Source organism: Falco naumanni, chromosome 12 (genome assembly GCF_017639655.2).
Source record: "Falco naumanni isolate bFalNau1 chromosome 12, bFalNau1.pat, whole genome shotgun sequence".
Classification (NCBI taxonomy): domain Eukaryota; kingdom Metazoa; phylum Chordata; class Aves; order Falconiformes; family Falconidae; genus Falco; species Falco naumanni.
The window spans coordinates 18,741,568-18,764,919 of NC_054065.1; the positions used below are offsets into that span (position 1 = coordinate 18,741,568).

Genomic DNA, 23,352 nt, shown 5'->3' on the forward strand with positions numbered 1-23,352 from the left:
TAAAGCCCAGTTTTGCTGCCCTTGCACATGTGGAACTGTATGTAACCACCTTAGAAATCCTCCCTGTTCTGATGGGACTGCTTTAGAAAAAGGCACAATTTGTTTTGAGAAACTCGGGAAATGAAAGGTGGACTGAAATGCAGGCCTCACTTCTCACTTCTTCAAAAGCAGCAAGTTGCTGTGCTCTACCACAGAAATACTGTGACTATTTATAATCAATCTCTTCTGTATTTGTTCTTGGGATATACTGATTCAAGGGTGGAATCTGTTCTGTTGAGATGTTTTGAGTGCTGTTTCCAGTATTGACAAAAGGGAGAAGAGAAGCTTGGCTGTATTTTGTTCCCTATTTCTGTCCTCTTTCCAATCACTCAATTATTTGATTTTTATATACTAAACTCCTGCAGTGCTTACCTATTTCAACCCAGGATCTCAAAAAACTATTCTTGATCCAGCAGGGAACGGCTAGGAGACTTTACTGTGGGTTTTAGTCATATCCAGTCTTTTTGATCAGTGGTCTCCAAAATGGAGCATGCCAGGCAATACACTGGCGTGTGAGCGGGCTGTTAGTAGATAAAATAAAAATTATTTAATTAATCTTCCTATTTTTGTGTATGTTTTATGATGGGCATAATAGTATAGTAGCACATATATATAATTTCTAAATAAATACACATGTACTGCGAGTGTTCTCAAAAAAGTGTGGGAGACCAGTGTACTAGATAAATGTGACTGCACTTTTGTCTCTGTTCTTTGGTTTGGGGAGAGAGAACAGTTTAGTGTATTTTCCAATATGAGGAGCAAAGTATTTCTCAAAGTCCACACACATAATGCTCAAATCCTATTTCAGGATGTATTTGACAATTTTCTAGTATTTTGATTGAAGTGGTAATGTTTCATTGCTCTGTATTGTAGAAGATGTATCTGATAATAAATTAGTTCTACTCTTTGTGAGATAGAAAATGTATGTAAAATTGTAGGATTCTGTGTTAGTTTTCATTAATCTTCTGTCTCCTAAAAAAATTGTACATCAGCCATCTTGGAAGCGAAGAAGTGTGTGGTAGCATTTTTTTTAAGTTTGCAGGTATTTTGGGTGTGTGCAGTATTGGTACTGGTATTCTTCCATAATCTGCATCTCACTGTTGTTCTGGTGTTCTGATCTTCATGCATGGCCCCTCTTCTGCTCAGGAACTGTGCCCTAGTAGACGCTTGTGACAAACGTCTACTAGGGAAAGGGGATGCTTAACAAGCCTGTTTGCTACGCTGTTCTAGATAAAAATTTGAACTGAAATCTTCTGCATTCACCACACCTTATTCACTATGGTATTTGTTCTTGGTCTTCAAACTAGTTCCTAGTGATAGAGTTACTTTGGAAAAGGTTTCAGCATACAAGGACTTAATGTATTATCTGGGAAACTGAAAATATGAAAGAGAAACTAGCTGTCAAAATTTGAAAGGTATCAGGAAAGACTTACTGTAATTAATTCTTTATTCATATTTTTGCAGATTCTGGGCCAAAATCAGGGTTTTGTTTAAGGCAAACTCGAACAGATGATGCGACTTTAATCTTGTGTGACTTGCCTGCATGTATTTTCAAGTGCTCAAAGGGAATTCACATTTGATTATTTGCACCATAGTGCACTGCATAAAACATTCATGGAAGTGTCACTTTTCCATAGGTGGCACTCCAGGGCAAAGACAGGGACTTTGGACATTTTTAAAGTAATAAGTATGAAATGCAAGTTGAAAAAAACATATGCTGTTTGGTACTGGTGTCCTGCAGCAACTGACAAATCGTTTTTAGACCAGCAAAAAATGGTAATACCTGTATTGGTTTTGACAGGGGTTCAGAGTTTGTAAGCTAGGGTTACTGTCAGAAGTTTCTGCAAATCAGAAGAGTGCGAGCAGTTAAAAAGTGTGACATATACTCTTAAACTCTACACTGTAATTGCTGAACTATTAATATTTGGTATCTATTGTTTTCAAATGTGTATCTACAGTAGTAATACACAGTCTAGTTGTGTGAATTGATCTGAACCCTGTAAAAATTACAATGTCACTTTACTGGGGCTTGAGAGACTCCAGCCTTTTTCTGGATTTCCAGTTTGAAGCTGATGCGTTGATAATAAACCTATTTACTTACAAAAATTTTGTTTGTTTTAAACAAATCTAGAGAGAAATCTTGAAAACATGCCTTGCTGATCAGGGTTGGATACTGGGAACAAAACTAAGAATGTATTACAAATTGAGGAATGCATTTGTATCTTGAATTTGGTTATATACTTTACACCAAATGTCAGATCTGTTTTTTATGCACGATAATATGGACGTTTTGATATACAGCTCTAAAAGTTGTTTTACAAACATGACTAAGAGTAACTGTCATGTATTCACTGTGTTAGAAGATTAGTTTGTGTACTAGCAATTTCCAAACTAGCCAAGAGTTTCATGGTTTTGGTAGTACAGCATGGAACAGGAGGTTTAGTAAATCTTTGTAAGTTTCACAGTTAAGAACTTAATACCTAAAATAAAAGTATAGTATCTTGCGTGGCAATATCAAGGAGGGACATTGAGGAAACAAGTCCTTGTTGTTTAAAAGCACCATGTATTTTTAAATGTTGACTCTCAGGTTTTCATTTTTTGAAATGTTTAGCCTTACCATTTCTGCCTTGATAGGTATCTTTGAGGTCCTCAAAGTGATGCATGAGTTGGGGGTGGAACTTAATGCAGAAACATACACAGATTACGTTTTTCAAAATTTTGCTGATATTGAAACCGCCCGTGCTCAGATGAAGGTGAGTTTACATTTAGAATTCATAAAAATGACTATAGTATGGCTTATTTTTCTTTGTCGTCTGTGAAGGCTTTAGATCCCAGTAGTGCTCTGGACATGAAGTTGGTTTGATGAAACCTATTCAGAATGTTTAGACTACTTTTGAAACTGTTGTTGCACTGATGGTTTGTTTACTTTGTCTTTCTTCTGCCGCTTTTCTGTCTCTTCTCCAGAGCTAACCAAAATACTTTGCTCAAGACTTACTAGCTTTCAGTTTCCTGCAGTGGAAAACTAAAATGAATTATGTAATTTTTTTAAACTGGAGATTAGAAGTATTACAGTTGTTTCTGGTTGGTTTTTTTGTTTTTTTACCTGCTAAAGAATTCATTATTGCAAACTAGGTTTAACTGTCCCACTTCTTCTGCCTCTAGTAATTTTGTCTCTTGCAATTGATTTCAATACGAAAGCTGGATAATTTTTCATCAGTAGCAACTTGCCCAGCTAGCCATGTAGACTTCTGTAGAGCATCTTCTATGTTCTCAACAGCTATGAATACAAGAATACCAATGTCCTTTGGGAAGGAAACTTTTACAGATACCAAGTGTCAGGTCTTCTCTGTGTGTACTTTCAATGATTGATTGCTTTATCCTAGAAAAATGGGTGCCTGTTCGAAACTGTTGGACTCTCTGTAGCAGAAATAAGATACGAAGCAGCACATGGAAGACTGAACAATGTCTTTTCTCTGTGTAAGTATTTTTCAAGTTGTGTGTTACTGCATACTTGATGGTAGCGTTGATTGGTTGAGACTAAGAGATTTACGTGTATTAATGTATGAGGTTTAAAGATACATGGGAAAGCTGAGCAAAGCTTTTTTAATATGAGGTCCTCTATGATGAGATGTCGGACTGTTTGAAACTACCCATTCTGGATAACAAATGGTTAAATTCTTTTTTAGTATTGAACCTGGGCATGAGATTTACATATAAGATATTTACAAATCACAGCTTTGCTGTGATTGTGATAGGATTGTGATCCTCTTGTACTGAAGAGGGCTTAAGGAAACAATTTGCCTTGCACAGTGGCTGTTAAGTTGGTGTGGGGATTTTTTTTTTGTTTGCAGCATCAATTACAACAGGATGCTAGTCTAACAATGCAGCTCTGAAGTACTACAGAATGATTAATGAAAGAACCAACTTTGAAGAACTGATTGGCACTGACATTAACCTGAGGGTATATTGCTGATCTGTTGGTCATGGAAGTTATGTGTACAAATTTGATGGGTTAATGAGGTGGTGAAGTTGTAACAGCATGAATTAATCATTTCCTAAGAGTTTTCTCCAAAGACTCTTCTGATGCTCAGTGCTTGCAAAAGTTCATATACCTCATTGACTGAGTGTATGAGAGGGGATGATTTGCCTGATTAAGTAGGAATAAATGTTTGTCTTCAAAATTTAAAACAAATACAGCTTTTGTTTGTCTAGTGTACTGAGACAATAATAAAACACCTAAATTTGGACTAAATCTGGTACAGAAGGATCTCTTTTCAGACAAGTTTTGTGTCCAAGGTTCAGGGAAAAGCTTAAGCAGTCTTTTGCTGCAGTTGTCATTAACTGTTTTATTTAACAAATATAGAATTATGTAGTCTATCGGCAATGACCCTGGGAAACTGTTGTGTTGAAAATGAGAAAATTAAATGAGTAGTTACTAATCAGTGATTTAATTTGTGTATTGGAGATTTATAAATTAGTGAATCATTAAGATTCACCTTACATTCTGCCATTGTTTTGTTTGTTGTTATTACAAAAACCCCCACATTAACCATGAAAAATGAAGTACCTAAAATAACTTTGAAATTTTTTTGAAAGGATAACAGTTAGAAGCAATGAGATTTCTTCTGGAAGGTGAAATAGTTTTGGTTCGGGTTTTTTTGCCTGCATTAAAGAGTAGAACCACCCCTGCACACTAATTTTGATTAACTGAGATAGTCAGATTTTAATGTGTTATAAGGCACAAATACATGTGTGCCTGATATATGGTAAATATATATGATATTGAAAGTATGATACAGGCACATATAGTAGGCTGCATTCTGTCTTACTGTCATTAAATCAGTTTTACCTAGCACATTATTTAGCTGTTGTCTCTGTGTTGAATTTAAATCTTGTAGTGGTATTTCTGTTTACAAAGACTAGGGTTAATAATTCATGGAGACATAGAAAATTTCTTTTGAACTTGAGCTTTAAAGGAAGGTGCTCCTGTAAATAGTTTACAAAGCTGAAATGAATGCTAGTAAATCTAATTAGCACCTATGTAATGATAAGGCACAGATATTAAACAACTGATTTTTTTTTTTTTTTTTACTTGGCTCCTTTTGCAGTATTACAAAGAAGGAAAAATAAATGCAATATGGAAAATAGTTCAAGATTGTCTCATCAGTGTAGTCAGGGGAGGCGAAGGTTGGTTATTAATGCTGGTTGCTATCTAGGTGTATTGATTCAGCTTCTCATGCCTTATAATGTATAGATTTCTGCTACTGACAAGATGAAAACTACGAAGCATCAGCTGAGGAATCTGGGCACATAAGGCAGTGTACACGAGAGCCGCTTTTTCCCTTTATCACGCCGTTCCATTCCACTTCATTGTCAGCCCCTTGATTTTCTCAGACTTGTTTGTTGCTAAGGAAACCAGGTTGCCAATTGTCAGCAGCAGCTGAGCATACTAAGATGCTTTTCTGCTTGTCTTTTTATGAGCAAAAAGTTTAGTGTACTACTGGAGGAGGATTTGTATTGAGGGTTTCTTGAAAACAACTTTACCTGGGATTTTCAAACTAAAATAAACATTCTAACATTTAAAACTTCGAGTTTTCTAAATGCCTGGAGTTAGACTAAGGAGTAGTTTTAGTATGCTGTTCCTGCCTTTTATTTCCCAGGTTCCTACAAGAGCTGGTGTTTTTATCTCAGTCCTCTTCTACCGTGTACCGTATTGCAGCCCTTGCTGAAAGGGCCCGGTGCATTCAGGTTTCTAGAGGGGTTAGTTCTGTTGTGATAGTGAAGCCAGATGGTGATAACTTCATACAGGACTTAACTGCATGTACTACTAGTTTTGGGCTTTTTTTGGGTGTGCTGTAGTGCTGGAATGAGAGACAGCAATTCTAGAGGAAGGAGGTAGAATGATTTGAAATATTTAGCCAAGAAATTATGTAAAGATGAGGATGTAAGGCATACCTGGAAATGACCTCTCAGGAACGTTTAATTTCAAATAATTTTACAGTTTCCTCTATGTTCAACCAGTACTCTAAATATCAACATTTATGAAGGTATATCTTTCTCCCCATATGTTTAACTTAATTAAGCGGATAGTACTTTAGATGGAACTTTTTCTCTCTTGTTCAGGCAGTTTACATCAGCAGAAGCAAACACCTAAGGAAGTGTCATATGTTTTGTTTGTTTAAATAAAAAAAGAAACAGAAGGCAAAATTGTAAAGCCTTTTAAGGCAGGTATTCAGTCTGAAACAATCAGCAAACTATTTATCTCTGGTGGATCTTCTTTGTTCCAACACTAATATCAAGTTTTCTTGATTAGGATTGTTTGGGGTTTGTTCTGCTTTTTGGAACAGAATGGTTTTTTTGGTCTTGAACTTTTCTACGGATAAGATGCTTACTCCAATTACTAATTTGTATAAAAGACTAATGTATTAACTATTGAGATTAAAGGCAATGAAGAGGGAAAAGATATGTCTTTTAGAATATGTGATGCCTTTTGAAATGGAGCAGATCTAGAGCTGATAAAACCAAGACTGTTTCAAATACTTTGGTATTTGAAATTTTGTTAGACAAATGTTTGTCAGCGTTTACTGAACTAACAAAATAGTTCTTCTAATGACACCCTATTTGCATGACCTACTGAGTTGTTGCAGTTCAGGGATTTTTCTTAAATCACTATTTAGAAACATTTCTTTCATTTACAGTGTCTTCAGCAAGCACACCTCCTATTGATATTCGTCAGTTTAGAAGTAACCTCATTTTGGGTTTTAAAAGGTAAGGTAGTTATATGATTACCTCTCGCGCCCTGCCCCCGTAGCAAAGTTCCCTCTCTTTTTGCCTTGTTGAGTAAAAGTCTGTGAAGTCTTCCCCTGCTCCACCCCCCAGCTCTGTGTTTGAAAATGTAAAAGTAGGGTTCCAGGTGTAGCAGATCTGAGGTGTATCTTTGTTTCTCTCGGCTCTCCGTGGTTTTCTTGTGTCTGCTTGTATATGAGCATACAATTGTTATATATAGCAGATCAAAAATAACTTCACTGTTCTTGTTTGTTTTGTGGTATTTGACAGTGTATAAACTTTTCAGTGTAGTAAACGTTCAAGGCGTTACCTTGATTCACTTTTTTGTTCATAAGCTGCTATGCTAATGTAAGATTTCCCTAAAGATTATCACTATTAACTATTAAAGTAAATGGGTGCTTAATGAAGATGAAGTACCAGTAGGAGCCAGGCATATTCTACTATATCTGATAGCTTTCTGTGCCTTCTGGGTTAATATGACTCCCAAATGCTCATGTGTAACACCTGGTGTTGTATTATATCACCATGACTTTGTATTCACAGCACTATGGGTCCCATTTTGCAACGAGGGCTCCTTGCTAACTTGGAGCGTTGTCTTACACTTACGCAAGTATATGTGGATTAGCAAGCATTTCTATCGTTCACTGTTTGCCCCAGTCAAGCACTTAAGACTGAATGAGGGATTTTTACAACATACCTACACTGCTGTGAACCAGAGAAATCACTTAATGTCTCTCAGGGTCAGTGTTTGAAGGCTGATTTTGTGGACTAAGTTTTTTCCAAAAATTTTGTAATGGCTATATGAGATACAACTATGTTTAGGTTGGATATTAGTAAAACATACTAGGTGAATATGACTAAAATAATTTCCTAGTAAATTGCAAGTTCTATCTAGCTGATCCTGCTCTACCATGGGAAAAAGATGAGAAAAAACCAACCAGTGTTCAAACTGGGTTTGGTAACTGGGCCTTAATTGACCATCAAGGGATAAGTGGAATAACATTTTGGATCCAAGAGGAGTCTTTTACTGTTGCTTTTAGTAGTCAGCCCCAGAATCATTCATTTCAGATATATTAATATAAGTAACAGATTTTTGAACACATTTTCTCTCTGTAAGTACAAATAAATATTCAGTTGAAGAAAGACTTAAACTAGAAAGCAAACCATACCGATGTCACACACAACAAATGCTGGCACGAAATAGCCCTACCACTGGTACAGGTGTTCAGAAGGTGATTTAAAGTATCTTTGAGACATTACCAACTTGTATTAGGAAAACTAGCTGCTGAAGAATCATAGTGTACTGAATCGAAACAGTTACTCTCCTCAGCGGTGGAACAGTTACTGTTGTGATTTCAATAGTTATCAGACATTTGGGCTAAAACCGTAGAATTCTGAGGGAAATTAAGGATTACTGTTTCCCCCCTTCTCCTTGCCACTTGGAAATGTGGAATACATTAATTTTTTTATTTCTTTAATCTTAATCTCTCTTGTTTGCTTTTATTGCTACCTGATTTCAGAAATGATGTACAAGGTTGGCTGTGCCCAAATTTAACCCTTACATTGTTTCTGAAAGTGTGTCCGTTCATGTTTCCTTTTCTATTTTAAACTTAATGGCTAGAACAGCCTGAAAATAAAGCTTGAGGGTATGATAGGGTAGAAGAAAAGAATACTTGTACTTTCTGTAAAGACTCCAGCAAAATTTTATGACTAAATGCAGGTCTCAAATGTTCAAGTGAGTGGAGTTTAGGACCAGCGTACAAAAGTACAGGATATGGACACCAGGGACACATGAACAATGTCTGTGGCAGACTAGTTTATGGATTATTGTTGAAGCTGCTCTCCTCTAGTACTGCTTCGAAGTATTCCCATTCTATCTGCCTGATGTACCATTACTATTTCAGAGTGAAGTACTTTAGGAAATTGATGCATTTGATATCTGCAGTTCATTGTCATGCTGTCAGTGGTGGAGCGAGTTCACCCAGGAAAGCTTAACTAACCTCACAGATAGCAATTTATTTTTTGCCCCTGCACTGTGTGGACCTACATTTGACTTGTTTTCAAATACAAGTGGCAGCTCCACAAAAACAGTAACTCCTTCATAGGCTTAAACCTCCTAAATAAAATCCTAAACTTCTGTGAATGCTTTCAAGTTTCTATGCAGCTGTTCAGATTGACATAGGAAGATAAAATAAGGTCATAAGTTTTTCTTTTCTTAACCTTGTCTAGGTTAATGCTGCATTATAGTTGTTGAAAAGTTATAGCTTCTAGCAAGATTTTTGATGTTCTACAAATTACAGGAATGTCAGGAGTTTTTGTAGTTAACATAATATGTTGGGGGTTTATATGTTAGTGAACTGGTTAATATGTGATGTTTGGTTATAACCTGACAATGTACGGAGAAGTGCTCTCCATTGAGCTCTGTCCTGTTCTAGGAAAGGAGAAGTTAAGAGTTCTCCTGTGTTTTGCTTTCTATTTTTGTAAATATTATCTATTTATCTCTCCATAAGAAACATAATACCTTAAGAGATTTGCTTATTTTCTTTTCTGTGTGGTATAAATGAATTTATAGCTGCCGGTAGTTTTCTTTCTATACTCAAAATGGAATTTTAATGCACAGAGGTCTAGATTTTTGCTCTAGCAAATTCCACATATCAAGTGTTTGCGATGTAAAGTGCAACTTAAATGAAGCTTATTTTCTTTAAATGCTAAATAGTGACTTATAAAATAAAAAAAATACAACATAATCTTTGTGGTCTTAATTATCTGTTTGGATTGCTGCATTATTTTAAGTTATTCAGCAGAAACTATGACCACATGCAGTATAGTAAAAGTACAATACTTACTGTGTATGAAGTTGATTTAAACAAAAGTTGGCAATTATTGTATTTTAATTTTATTGAAATAATTTAATAAGTTCCTCAGTTAAAGGATTTATGGGTTTATTTTTTTAAGAGAAGAGTAAAATCATTGTCTTGCTCTTAATTTGTTATCCTTTGCTGCCCTCTTCAGCTCAGATGATGTACATCTTTGGAGCAAGGTAAGTGGAGATAATGCTGTAAATAAAATCAAGTTCTTTAGGCACTACGTGGTTATGATATGTTACTGTAAATCTGAATTGTAGCAATTAATTTGAGCAAGAATTTTGTCAGTGGCAGATGTTACAACTGTATAAAGTTGAGTTTTCAAATTGGATAGTTAAGTGTAATTGTGAAAAATCAAATGTAGTGTTACCATGGAGTGTACGTTAGCCACTCCAATTTCTAGATTGATGTTGTAGCTGAAGGTAGTATATAGTTATATCTTCCAGAACAAAGTCTGCCATGGTTTTGCAATCTGTAGTTGTTTAATCCCCATGCTAGCGCTAATGAAATAATAAGGTACAATTAGAACTGTAAAGTTTTTGTCATATAACATAAAACATTGAAGGCAGTGCCAGATAAAAGAAATCACCTGGATGAAGTCAAGGGAAAATGATGGATCATCTTGCCCTCTCTGGTATGGGCTGCATTAGGAAGACACTACAATATAACTTGATCAATAAATTTTGCGGAGCACTAGAATAGAGCTGTTGGCAGATACTGCCTGATGTGGTTACAGAATTTGGGAAGAGATGCACTGTGCTTTTTGTCTTTTTTTTTTGATACTGTACCTGGTGAACTAATGAACTAGTACATAGTTTGCAGTATATTTTAGATTTTTGCAGAGCAATCTTGGAATGAAATGAAAATTGTAATTTGAAAAGTCACTGATTAACGATACATATAAATCAGGTACAGCTTGTGAGGTGCAGAGGTTTTTTTTTTTTTTATTTCACTACCATTTTCTGTTGTGTAAAGACTGTGGTGAGAGGATGTTTTTTGTCCTCTGCCTCTATCTTTCCTTTTTTGCATTTAAAAAATGACAAGGGGGATAGGGAAAGGAAAAAAGGGGATCTCTTATTACTCCCATTGAGAAATCAATTTTGAAGGACAGTCAGAGAACTGAAGTAATGGTGGTCTGCACATGAAGTGGTGTCTAGAGTTAATTCTGCTGTTTTCCACAATGAAAGAAAGACACATTTTGTTGTCTTCACTAAATTTTTGAGTAAATACGTGTATCAACCTTTTAAAATAAGAAATGCTAACTTGGGAAATAAATAGATATCTAGCATTAGAAATGATACCACACATTCAGTTTTGGGTTTTTTTTCCTGTAATCCATCCTTTTTGCTATTCTGAGATTCGATTCAGAAGGAGAATTGTGTAGTTATGACTTTCTTGGATTTTATTGTAGCGTGTGTTGATTTGTCATACGAGGGTGAGGGCAAAAGGGCAGAAGACGGCTGTAGTTTAACTGTGCACAGTGTCCATGGTGTTTGTAGAATGAGAAGTGATAGATATTGTATTCCGCTGCACATCTGGTATTTTCTGGCTTTATTTCTCCCATTTTCACTAACAATTAAAGCTGAGGGCTCCTTCTCATTTGTCATTACTTAAAACACAGCACTTTAACAGGGGGAATGTATCTCCTTCTGACTTCTTTGAGATTGCATTCTAGAATCATGGCAGATAAAGCAAAATTATTAAGATGCTTAAAATCTCAGTTTTTAACTACAGATTATGGTATTTCCTTAAGAACAGTCAAATGTTTTTTTTTCAAGTTATATAGTTTAGGTTAAAGTATTTGTAGGTAGGATGTGGGGACTTAACGTAAATGCTTCTTTTGCTATGATGAAGTAAAATCTGTGTATTCCTTCAATTTGTGTGACTGATGGTACGTGTGCTAAATTTAGTTAAACGCAGTTAATTTTTATGGATGCATATTTTATCATTCCAAATTGCACTTATTTACAACAGCTCTACTAGTTATCTTAAATCTAGCAAAGCATGATAGATTGTGTTCCTCTGTTTTCTTTATATATTTGGGCTGATTTCAGCCTTTCAGTAAATTGCAACATAATTGTAGTATCTCCAGGAGTGACACTAGTTAATATTTGCTTTAAGTGATGTCTTAACGATAGCTAACTTTCTATAGAAATAATACATAAACAGAATACTAGAGTACCTGTCTTACTGCCATACCTCAGAAGGCATTTCTCTTTGCCATATTTTTCCAAGAAAAACCTATTATTTACAAAAAAAAAACCTTCTTTGTATTTCTTAGGGAATTACTATGATGTGGTAAAGAATAATACTCTAACAGAGAAATGCTTTATTATTTTGAGAATTCAATTTCAGATACTGTTTGTCCTTGCTTGCTTCTTTTGGCTGCAATGTACGATTATTCTGTCTTACCAGATAACAGAACTGTTGTACAAGGATGAACGTTATTGCCTGACGCCTCCAGGACCAACTGGTAGAGTTTCAATTTCTATGATTGTAACTTATCCACAAATCCGTTCTTCTGTGTAATGATGGGTTTGAGGGATTACAACAGTAAACACTGATTGCTTCTTTTTGAAAGTGAAATTTGAAAACATGTTGGGTAAAATCCTGATTTGAATAATCAGAGTATATTTTGTGAGATCCATGAGGTCTTTTTTTAGAAATATAAACAAATCTTGCTGATTTATTTTTCTAAATTTATTGACTGAAATAAAGATTTAGAATGAACATAATATCAGTGTTTAAATAGTTTTAAAAAAAATATTTAAAAATGCAGTCTTTCAACCCAGTTTTACCTTTAGTAGCTCTTCCAATTTCGTGAAGCAAAATGGTACTTAACATCCCAAATCATCTACTTTGATATAAGTATACTTTTCTATATAATCTGTTTTTTTAAATAAGAGGTTTTTTTCCTCCTGGTGGGGCTGGAGGGGCAAGGGGATATGGGGAAGGCGTAACCTTTGAGAAGAAAATAAATTGATGTTCTTCCTGTTCGTGGCTACAGGACTCCATATATTTTTACACTTTCATATATGACACTTAATGCTATCTGCTAAAGTCTTTTAATCTTGATTTTCTTCAGGTAATAGCCAGCTTCTTCAGTATTAGTTCATCTAATGGTTAAAATATTTTTTATATTAATATTAGGATACTTAATGTAGCTTGGTAATGGAATATAATGGGTAAAATGTACAGAATAAATATGCAAAGTGTTAGAAATCTGTTTTTTTTTCTGAGCAATGACAAAATATTTGTGGCAACTATTTGGGGTAGTGGGCAGGAAAGGGGGGGAAGGCCTTGGGCAGTACCACTTCTGTCACACAGTAGTGGAAAAAATAGATTGAAGTAAGATTCTGTACTGAAAAGCTGTCACTAGGTCTGAAAATAATTAATATTCCTTTCACTCACCAGTTAGATATGTGCTCCCAAACCACATAATCTCTATGCCTCAGTGATCATTGTTGCCATTTCAGAGCCTCTCATCAGGGTGACATCTCACACCAAAATGATTTCTTATAAATTAATCTTGATAACATGACAGTCTCAGTAATTTTAGTGGAATGCTTTCTCTTGTTTTTTTTCCACAGAAGCTGTTGGCTATTTTCTTTATCACTTGATTGACAGCATGAGTGACTCAGAGGTACAGGCCAAGGAGGAGCGTTTGAGACAATACTTCCATCAGCTGAAGAAGATGGTACCATTTCATTTTTTGCTACATAATGCCTGTCCTGCCTGACATGTATCTATTAGATTTAAAATTGCTGCTTTTAAGTACAACCAGACCACTTCTCAATGACATGCAAGAGCTGGAGACTTGAATTACGCCTGAGATAATTTCTGTTAGACAAATTTCAGTTTGGTTATGTTTCAAAACTCATATAATTTTTTCCCCACCTCTTGGTACAGAATATAGTTATCCCTCCAACTCACTGCAGCGGCATTTGCAGACTGCTGGACTCCTCTCAAGTTCCTGAATTAATTAAGGTCTGTGGTTCTATAGCAATTACTTTGAAGCTAAAAAATCTGTACTCTGAATATATTCTCCTTTGCAACATAAATGCCTTTATGCAGTGATTTTATGTAAGCCTTTTAAACTTTCCATGATTTTTCGCCGTTGAAGCTGTTTTCATATGTGAAAGGGATACATTTAACAAGTGCTTTTTTCAAGTCAATGTAATAATGCTGCAGAATACAGCTTTTTTTTAACATTGCAATTATATAATTAACTCGGAACATTTTTAGCTTGATATGCTTGCTTAGAGATGGAACTTTTGTGGGGGGGATTAGTGATATCTTTGTCTTACTGTGTTTTAGGATGCAAGGTTACTGTCTCATAAAAAATTCCTGTCTACAGACAACATTCCAGAAGTAAGTAAATTCGCAGATAGCTGTGCTTGTTCTTACTGTAATAATAATGTTTGGATATGGGTTTTAGATGAAGTGTAATCACTAGCTTTCAGATCGTGGAAGTATATTAATGTTATTTAAATCTACCATTTGAAGTTCAGAGGTTACTTTCCAGAGTAAGAGTAAAGGCAGTCCAGATTTTCACATAGACCTGATACTTGACCTTGGAGTTGGCTAAGGTTTCATGCCTCAGTTTCCCTGTCTGGTAAATTTTTTTCTTGAAAGTTCTAGTTAGTTAACAGTGGTGGTGTGAGACTTAATTCATGCTTGTAAATTACAGTGATCCACTTGAATGGCAGGAACCATATAAATCCACACAGCTTCTAATGGTGGAGTGTCAAGTCTTTACGTCTCTGATCTGAGCAGAGTGGAGATGGAAAAAGAAACAGCCTTCTATTCCCTACTTGCCTGAACACAAAGAACTGAGTAGGGGAGAAATAGTAATGTTGACCTTCATAGATACACTGCTTACTGCATTTTTACTGTATTCTGACTCAAATCTTCAATTAGTATGTACTATTTAAACAGATAAAAGCACCTTAAATGATTAAAAAATTTCTTAGAGTATGAAAGAAGAGGATTATTTTGTCTGTCTTTTATTAAAGTGATCCGACAAGTTGTTCAGGGAAGGGTGTTTTTGCAATTGACATTCTTTCTGTTACCTCCATTTAGAGTGCTAAATCTGACGTGTCTGCTTTGGAGAAGAAGCTAGAAAAGTGCAAAGCTGAAAACCAGCCTATTACAGATGTCTTGAAACAACTCATACATGCTCTTTGTGAAGAAGAGGTATCTTAAGCAATGCAGAGATAATTGGAAACACATAGCTATATTTTTAAAGGGACATAAATGACTGTATTATGGAAAGACATAGTTAAGCAAAGACAAGTGCAGTGCTTGAGGTTTCATGGTTTGATGCTTATAAATCAAACGGAAGTGCAAAAAGCAATTAAATCAAAAGGTTAACTAATTTCAGCAACACCTTGAATGGCATGTTTTGGGGTTGCTGAAGTTTGTTTACAATAATCTGCAAAGTGAATGATAGTAACAGCTTTGATAGGTTTATCATACATGCCAAATGTCCTTTCAAGCCATGGCTCCGGTCTCTTATATCTAGATTGTCAAGCAACTGATACATGCACTAGTCATTTGCAATTCAAATATTACTAGGTTGTTAATGCAGGGATTGAAATTCCATTTTCCTGCAGAGGAAAGCTCTTCTGAGATAAAGGGTCTCTTGCCTTCATTCGGCAGGCGTCCAGCTGTAGTTTACATTCATTTAGTGTGTGTCTGTAATTTGTGGGGTATCACCACACTTTTATTCAGTTTCTTGTTCAGTATGATCCTGCCTATAAAGCTGTATATATAGGAACAGTCACAGTTGTGCAGATGATAGCACAATATTCTCTGTTGCTAAGAGTACAATTTAGAAAGAGTGATTCTCAGCTGTCTGTCTCTACAATTTTGCATGGGAAATAAGACTAGAAGCAAACACCATTGTAAGTTCAAAGTGGTCAAATGTATGAATAGGAATGTATAAAATATAAGCTTTCTATGGGATCATTAAGTAGTTTCTTATTCTTTAGAAAGTAGTTTTGTTATGTGTTTGGCAGTGTACCAGGTGAAAATTGTTATGAATTCCAAATAAACAAGAACTATTTTAGAATTTGGATTAATCATGTTTATGGTGTTTGTCTGGAATAAAAAAAAAAGTCTTACATTAAAACATGCTAGAAATATAAATGTTAAGCAAGAAAATATAAATATATTTAGAAATCTACTCTCAAGCTAGTCTAAAAGCTGGTTTAGAAAAATAGTTAATTTCTGCAAAATAACTTCCACTCTTTAAATTTGCTAAAGCATTGCAGCACTGTGTTTTCAAATGTGATCTTACACTACTAAAAGCACTAAAGCAGTCATGTAACTGCACACTGAACATAGAAGAATCTTAGTGTCATATTGACTTTTCCTCTAGTTCACATCTTTGCTTTGTTCCTTTTTTAGAATATGCAAAAAGCCCTTGAAGTGAAAGCCAAATACGAACCGGACATGGTTGTCGGTGGCTATGCAGCCTTAATAAATTTGTGCTGTCGACATGATAATGTAGAAGAGGCAATGAACCTGAAAGAAAAAGTGTAAGTACACCGGCACTGAAACATGTCAGAGAGATTTATGCTGATACACAGACCTTACTGAATTAAGTAGGTTGAGTATTAACCCCCTCATCCATTTTTAATTAGTTTTCCCCACCAATGTATGTGCATTTAAAACAGTCACGGGTGTGGTTTTTTGAAACAAAAAATTTGCTTTGTTTAATGGAACATCAGAAGCAGCTACTTCGTATGGTCAATAATTATCTTCTTCGTTTTCTTTTTTTAAGACAAATTGCTATGTAGGATCTGATTTGTTTTTGTTTTAAACATATATAGCATCCAGACTGAAGTTTGGCCTAATTTTTTGGGAAAAAAAAAAGTACTTGTATTCTGTATTAGAAAGCACCTTAGAATGTGTTTACGATATGCTGTACCTATATTGTCTTTAGAAAAGCAGTGTTTCTGAGCAACATTATTTTAAGACTGTCAACAAGCATTCTACTTAATTTTTACTTTCAGAGCTTTGTATCTTGGCTGTGAGAATTAGCTCCCAGGTAAAAGATGCTATGCATGACTTACCCTGGAACAGATTCTTACAGATCATCTTTCTGTTTGCCCCTTCCCTTTTTCCCTTGAAAGCCTCCTTTAAGTCTGATGCTACAGTGATTATAGAACAAGTTATGTGTTACTTTCAGGTTTTCTCTCTCAGATGCACCTACAAAGTATTTGCTTTAGTTTTACACTAGGTTTGCAGGCAGGTGCTCATTATACTTTGTTAGTGCTTGAAATTACGTGAAATGATTGAGCTGTGAATATCAAGAAGTTTGCTACCCTGCACATAACGGTGGTGTATTTGGTTTGGCTGTACTACCACTCTCACAATCCTCATAGTGAGCTTGTGTGAAGTAAAACTGAGTCTTCTAGTGGAGTTTCAGCTGCTTTAGCACGTTTTACTGATCTGCCTCAAGTGTAGCATAATATTGCTAAAAAGTGACTCTTTGAATTGTTACCCCAAAAAAAAACAACAGAGAAAGAATTTATTTTAAAACTTCCAGAAAAAAGAACAAAATACATAGCTGAAACTTCAAAACAGTAGCTTTTGACTTGTTACTATAGGCAAATAGTTTCATTTCCTTTATTGAAAAGAATATAGCCCTGCACCAGCCACGTGGACTGAGTTTTCTTCCCAGGCTTCTGGGAAATACCCTATTTTATGCAATAACTACCAAATAATTAATTAGTTAAACCTTTTGGCTCTTTAAAATACAGCTGGGATTTTGGGGATGTGAAGGGTGTGTGGGTAATATTTTTTTAATCCCATTTTAATGGTGCATCTTTCAAAGTCCATCAGGTGTTTCTTTTAATACTTAAAACTTTTAGTTCTTAATGCTGTTGCTTTGTTGTGTAGTTTTAAAAATATATCTTTAAGCTGCATCCATAAAATGTGAACTTCTGTTGATACAATTCGTAATGTTTTACTTTCTAGCTTCCCTAAGAATTCACCTGTTGCTCTTGACGCTGGAAAGTACCTAGCACTGGTAGAAGTTTTAGGAAAGCATGGTAGACTAGAAGGTAATCCATTTGCTTTCATTGTGTGTTTCTGCTATATAATAAAGGTATCTTGCCTTAAGAATAAAAATGTGAGTTGATATTAATGGTATATCATGTCCTGAAAAGTGCTTGAACATTTTGCATACAAATTTGCATGTGAATTCAACCAGAGATGCTTGGACAGTGCAGGCCATTAGTTTTAATGGATTGGCAAGCTTGTCATTTACATTTGCACAGCTCAGTGCTTTTTGCATTTCTGCAGCTAGTTTTTATTAGCATTGCTGTTTGGATTGAGTTTGAAGATCATGACTTATGGCACAAATTGCCTATGTGCCTAGACTAATGGCTTTGTTTTTGCTTAAGAAGGTCTGAAGGCTGAACATAAAACCTATAAACATAACCTTCTCATAAGAGCCAAGTTACTGCAAAAAATCATTTAACTTTTTATAAAGTATATATTTTTCTCTTAATATATTTTTATGTTTGTTACTGAATTTTAGTCAATCTGTCAAACTGCCTGGAAATTTTGGCTTTTAATCAGTGTTCTGCAAACTGCCTATTTTCTATTTCTGTTTCTAGGTGTTTGCATTAAGCTGTGTGCTCTTTAATTTCTGTAATTTAGTCTAATACAATTCTGTAATTTACATGATTTGGTTGATCTTCAAAAGATCTCTAGGCTGTCATCAACTTTAAAAGGTGATTCTGAATATTTATCTATGATTTTGTAGAAGTCTTAACACTATAAAAGCATGGTCCAAGCCTAGACAAAAAATGTTACGGTTTTACATAAAACACTATACAATAAAATAAAAAAGCTGATGTAATTTTTTTCTTATCTTTCTTTAAAAATTTTCTTGGCCTCTTAGTATGCTAAGCTTACTGTTAGAAAAATAATAAACAAAGCTGATGTTTTCCAAATCATAATAAATCGGATCATGACCACCTCTACGTTAAAGCAGTTTGAAAAGATTAGCTTGCTTTTAAGAGCATGAATGTCCCTCAGAAAATAAACCAATTCATAAATGTAGCCAAATGTAGAGTGGTCAAAACATTCTGTCTATGCAATAATTAAGAACATTATAAAAATGCACTTATTCCATATACTAAAATGTTTGTTTCTGCCTTACTAATGAAGCTTAATGAACCTAATGTTTTAACATGCAGTCTGTTAGAAAGCTTTCATTGGCTCTCCTTGGCTAATTAGTATCGACACAGCAAACAGGCCCTATCGGTATCAGACCATTAGTCTGGCTGTATATACAGTGTAAACATATCTTTATTATCTGGCCTCGTGACAAGCCATCTGCTGAAGAAACAATGGAGTGATTTAGCAGATGTTAGCACTGAACGATAAAAGCATCCATTTAGTAGAATCTTGCAGCTATAGGGCAGACTATACAGGGTTATGTGGTGCAGAGTGGGCACACAGTTCCTATCTATAATTTGTAGTCAAAGTTGCAGCAAAATGATAAAACCATGCTATTGTGGATTTATAATTGTAGTCTCGTTTAGAAATGCAAGTAGTAATTAACTTGAAATCGGCATTATACACCAGAATTTACATTCCTGCTGGGTTTGAAATGCTGTTTTAATAGCAGTTTGTTTTCCCTACATGAAATTACCTAAGGGTCTTTTGTGTTGTTTCATTGTAGATGCTATTAACATTCTAACAGAGATGAAAGAGAAGGATGTTCCTATCTTAGACAGAACAGTTGCATCTTTTTCCCGCATTCTTAATGCTGCTGCCATGCGAGGTGAAGTTGAAACAGTGAATCGATTACATGAGACCATTGTGAACCTGGGGTTGGCAGAAGCTGCTATCCTTCATTCCCCTCTGATTACAGTTCACCTTGAAAAGTAAGCTATGTTGGGGCTTCAGATGAAACAAGTTACGATATGATAATTTACTTGTGTTACATGACCTGTGTGTGCTATACACAGCTGCACATTCATATTTAAAAGTGCTTGTGCACATAAACATGCACATACATAATACTTAAGTGAACTAGGAATAGTTGTGAGCGAGTATGTTTTCTTAAGTTATGTAAGTCTGTTTTCATCAGTTGTACATCACCATGTTTTCTGGGAACAACAGCTGTGTTTTATGGACACATCAGAGATGAAAGTGGCTATATATTGCAATATGCTTATGAATTAGTTGTTCCTAAAGTCTGTTTGACAAGATAGCTGTTCAGAGCATGATAGATACATTCTCAGCTCTTGTGGTTAAGTAGTATGTGTTTTCCCAGTAAAACAGCATTATTTTGCTGTGCCATCCAATCCATCTCAGGTGAGTTGAAAGGCAGTTGTTGAACACTGAAATATTTTTAATTCATTAATTGAAATAATTCAATGTTATTGCCAATAGTTTGCTATGTTGCTGAATTTAAAATTCAAAGAAAATGTCTAGTTTGTCTGTGGTGATTGCCCTCCCACCCCATATACTTTTAATACCACTCAATAGAGAAAAGGAAGTTCATTCATCCATACATGAATTCATTCTCGCAGGAAGTATCTGTAATTCCATGTGTCATACTCCTTCGCATAAGTTCTCATTATGAGTTGTAGGATATTTGAATTCAGGTACATGTGAACTATATTAAAATGTGTTACAACTGAGCCAAGAGTTCCTTTCACTTCCTTTACCATATGCACAATCCTTTTATTGTTTTCTGAAGTGATTTATGTAGTTGCTGGATTTTAATACCTTGCAGCTAGAGTGATTGATGAATTTCTTGCAGTTTGGTTCATGTATATGAAATGTTCTTGGCTTAAATAGAACACCTATGAAATAAATGAATCTTTCATAGTATTGTGAAAGTCAGCCTCAAAGATGCATACTAATATCTCTGTTAACATGTAGAACTTTTTAGTTCTTTTAAGTATTCTGGGTATGCAAGGTCTGTATAACATTTTCTGTGCACAGAATTCTTGTAAAAAAGATGTAACTCTTGGTAGATGCATCTACATTCTCTTCTAAAAAATAGTATTTTAGTGCAGTGGTCAACAGTTAAGAATACAGTGTACATCTCGGTCAGCAGCACTGCCTTGGATACGTCACATGAAAAGGCGGATGTGTATGAAAGTAATTTAACTGCAATCCTATGTAACGTGTCGGAAAAATATCTGATATGCTTTGCAGTATGCAGTAAGAGCAGCTGCATTTTACATAATTGTTTTATGAACATTGACATGCAAGTTGTACATGGCACTACTTGGGTTCTTATCGCTTGAGAAGTAGCGTATGATGATGTAAATAAGGATGTGGTCATGTGCAGATGCGGAAAGGGGGACAGTAAGGAGTGTTATTTCAGTTTGATTTGCACATTCTTTTGGATTATAAATGCTTGGTAAAACTTCCTAAAAAGTTGGGTCTTTTTTTTAAGTCACGGGACTTGTGATGAGACTAGACTTTTAAAGGAGAAAGTTATTCCACACTGTGGAGCCATATGGCTACAAGTCATTGGGACTCACCTGTATACAGGTGAGTCCCAATGTCTTAATACATTTCATATACATAAATACAATATAAAGTAAGCTAATTTCCTGTGGGGTTTTTTTTGCCACCTTATGGGTGGAGAGACTTGCTTCCTCTCTGTGTTAGACAGAACAGAAGGGAGAAACTTTTTCCCCGTAATTTGCTTTGGAGGAATAACTTGAGCTTTAGTGGTTTGGTTTTGGTTTTTTTCGCCTCCTGTCTGAGAGATGCTAGGAGTTGCTAGTCATTTCATTCAGGAGTAGTGCTTACTGTTTGACATCCAGCAGCTCAGGTATCATGTTGATATGCTGTCACTTAGCTGCAGGTCGTCATCGTGCCTCTGAAATTAGCTTGGGGATATTTTTTAATGTTCCGCAGCAATGGTTATGGCTAGTGTTTTGTGTTATTAATTTATTTCAAACTTTTTGATTGCATATAAAGGGATCTGTGGTTTGCTTTTGAAGATTTCAACAATTGTAGGTGTAAAAGGTTATTATCTACCCCTTTTCTCTGTACTCAGCCTTGAATATTCTGGAATTCTTGTTGAGTCCCCGTGCATGTTAAAAGTGACATTTCACAGCAGAGCATGGAAAATACCTTGATGATGATGATCAGTGCAACTTGACAAAAGCTAACAAAATATGATATTGTACTAGAATGGACATTTTGCCTTCAATATTTTAAGAAATATTTAACTGAAGTAATGAGAGAGAGAACTCACACTATCTTGGGTTTATTTACCCTGAGTAAATTTAAGGGGAACCACACTTCTTTTAATTGTACGTTCTTCATTTATGACTCTGAACAGTTTTGCAAGATTGTGAAATTGCATTAGAAATTGAGACAGTCTACATGTGGAATCTTGCTTTGTCATTCAGGGTGGTAAACCTGCCTCGAACAGTATGACAAAATCGTAGTTTCGAAAATATACAAGGGTGTGAAGAGCTGGTACTTTTCCTTAAAGCACGTCTTCTGTACTGGTTCTTCCAACTGCAAATAATTGGAGAAGGTTATGTTACATACGCTATATAAAATTTCTTATGATTTTAAGAATCGTAATTTTGGCTTTTACCTTCTCTACCAACTGTCAGGGAAAGCCTATTTGAATATGAGCCATTTTACAAAACTGAAGAGGTTTGTAAAGCTAAACTGCTCCCGTGCTATATGATACTTTCCTAATACCTGTTTACAGGATGATAAATTAGCAGATACAGTAACTACTGATGATTTATTTTTTCTCCAAAAAAGCTGCACAAGCCAACTTTCCTTAAGAAATTGATACAGCTCCTGCCTTTTCATTAATGTAAGTTTCTTTCTGCTCTCCTTAAATAATACCACCTCTGAGAAAAGAAACAAACCAAAACATCTTCAGGTTTGAAATTTACTAATGCCCTATTTCAGAAGTGCTTTTAAGCAGAGGGAGGAAAATCTGCAGGAAAATTATGAAAACATGTTACAGGCTGTATGAATAACATTCTGTTATTTTGAAAGCAAGCAGTTAATACTTGCATTTTAAATGATCACAAAGCTATAGCTGGATTGTGCTTCTTTAAAAATGGTCAGAGTATTTTAGTACGTCATTGTCCAGTAAAGCATTGTGTTCTGCTCTGTGATTAATCTTATATAAACTCACCTTGTTTAGTTTCTGATCTGGCAGGCACAGTGTGAATGCAGTGCAGTGACAATGTTTTCTACTGTTGTTTTTACACAGTTAAATTCACCTGTGGTTTTGTTTGAGATGATACTGTGGCACGTGCAAGTTAATTGACTTTAAATTTGCTTTAAAAAATAGGTATCTTTTAAAATGAGGTGATATTTTTAGGGGGAGGAAAAAAGAATGCCTCTAGTGGGGAGAGTTTTTTCTGATTTTTAGCGGCATTATTTCAAATATTTATATTAAAACTCTTTATGTATTGCAATGAAATTAGGGATGTTTGGCTCTCTTACTCCATTATTGCAATTAGGAATTTAGCATCATCAGTGCCAAAGGACAAAAGTGTCTCATTTGCCCTATGGGGACAGGACAGTGATAAGATGATTTTTCGTCAAGGATCATTGGGTCGTAATTAAGTTACATTCATGGCTATTGCTTTTTGAAGGATGATTGGTAAATGACAGGCTTCATGTGCTTGGT

At 35.2% G+C, this 23,352-nt stretch overlaps 1 protein-coding gene across 1 annotated transcript in view; it reads left to right on the forward strand.

Moving 5' to 3' along the window:
* Positions 1 to 23,352, forward strand: part of LRPPRC (leucine rich pentatricopeptide repeat containing) — a 93,047-nt gene that overhangs the window by 22,835 nt on the left and 46,860 nt on the right. The window contains exons 12-23 of the mRNA XM_040611724.1: positions 2,674 to 2,792; positions 3,423 to 3,516; positions 6,738 to 6,807; positions 9,838 to 9,865; positions 12,105 to 12,162; positions 13,280 to 13,386; positions 13,599 to 13,676; positions 14,007 to 14,060; positions 14,772 to 14,885; positions 16,101 to 16,231; positions 17,676 to 17,761; positions 19,393 to 19,597. Coding sequence (XP_040467658.1) covers positions 2,674 to 2,792; positions 3,423 to 3,516; positions 6,738 to 6,807; positions 9,838 to 9,865; positions 12,105 to 12,162; positions 13,280 to 13,386; positions 13,599 to 13,676; positions 14,007 to 14,060; positions 14,772 to 14,885; positions 16,101 to 16,231; positions 17,676 to 17,761; positions 19,393 to 19,597 — 1,144 coding nt within the window. The remainder of the gene's footprint in view (positions 1 to 2,673; positions 2,793 to 3,422; positions 3,517 to 6,737; positions 6,808 to 9,837; positions 9,866 to 12,104; positions 12,163 to 13,279; positions 13,387 to 13,598; positions 13,677 to 14,006; positions 14,061 to 14,771; positions 14,886 to 16,100; positions 16,232 to 17,675; positions 17,762 to 19,392; positions 19,598 to 23,352) is intronic.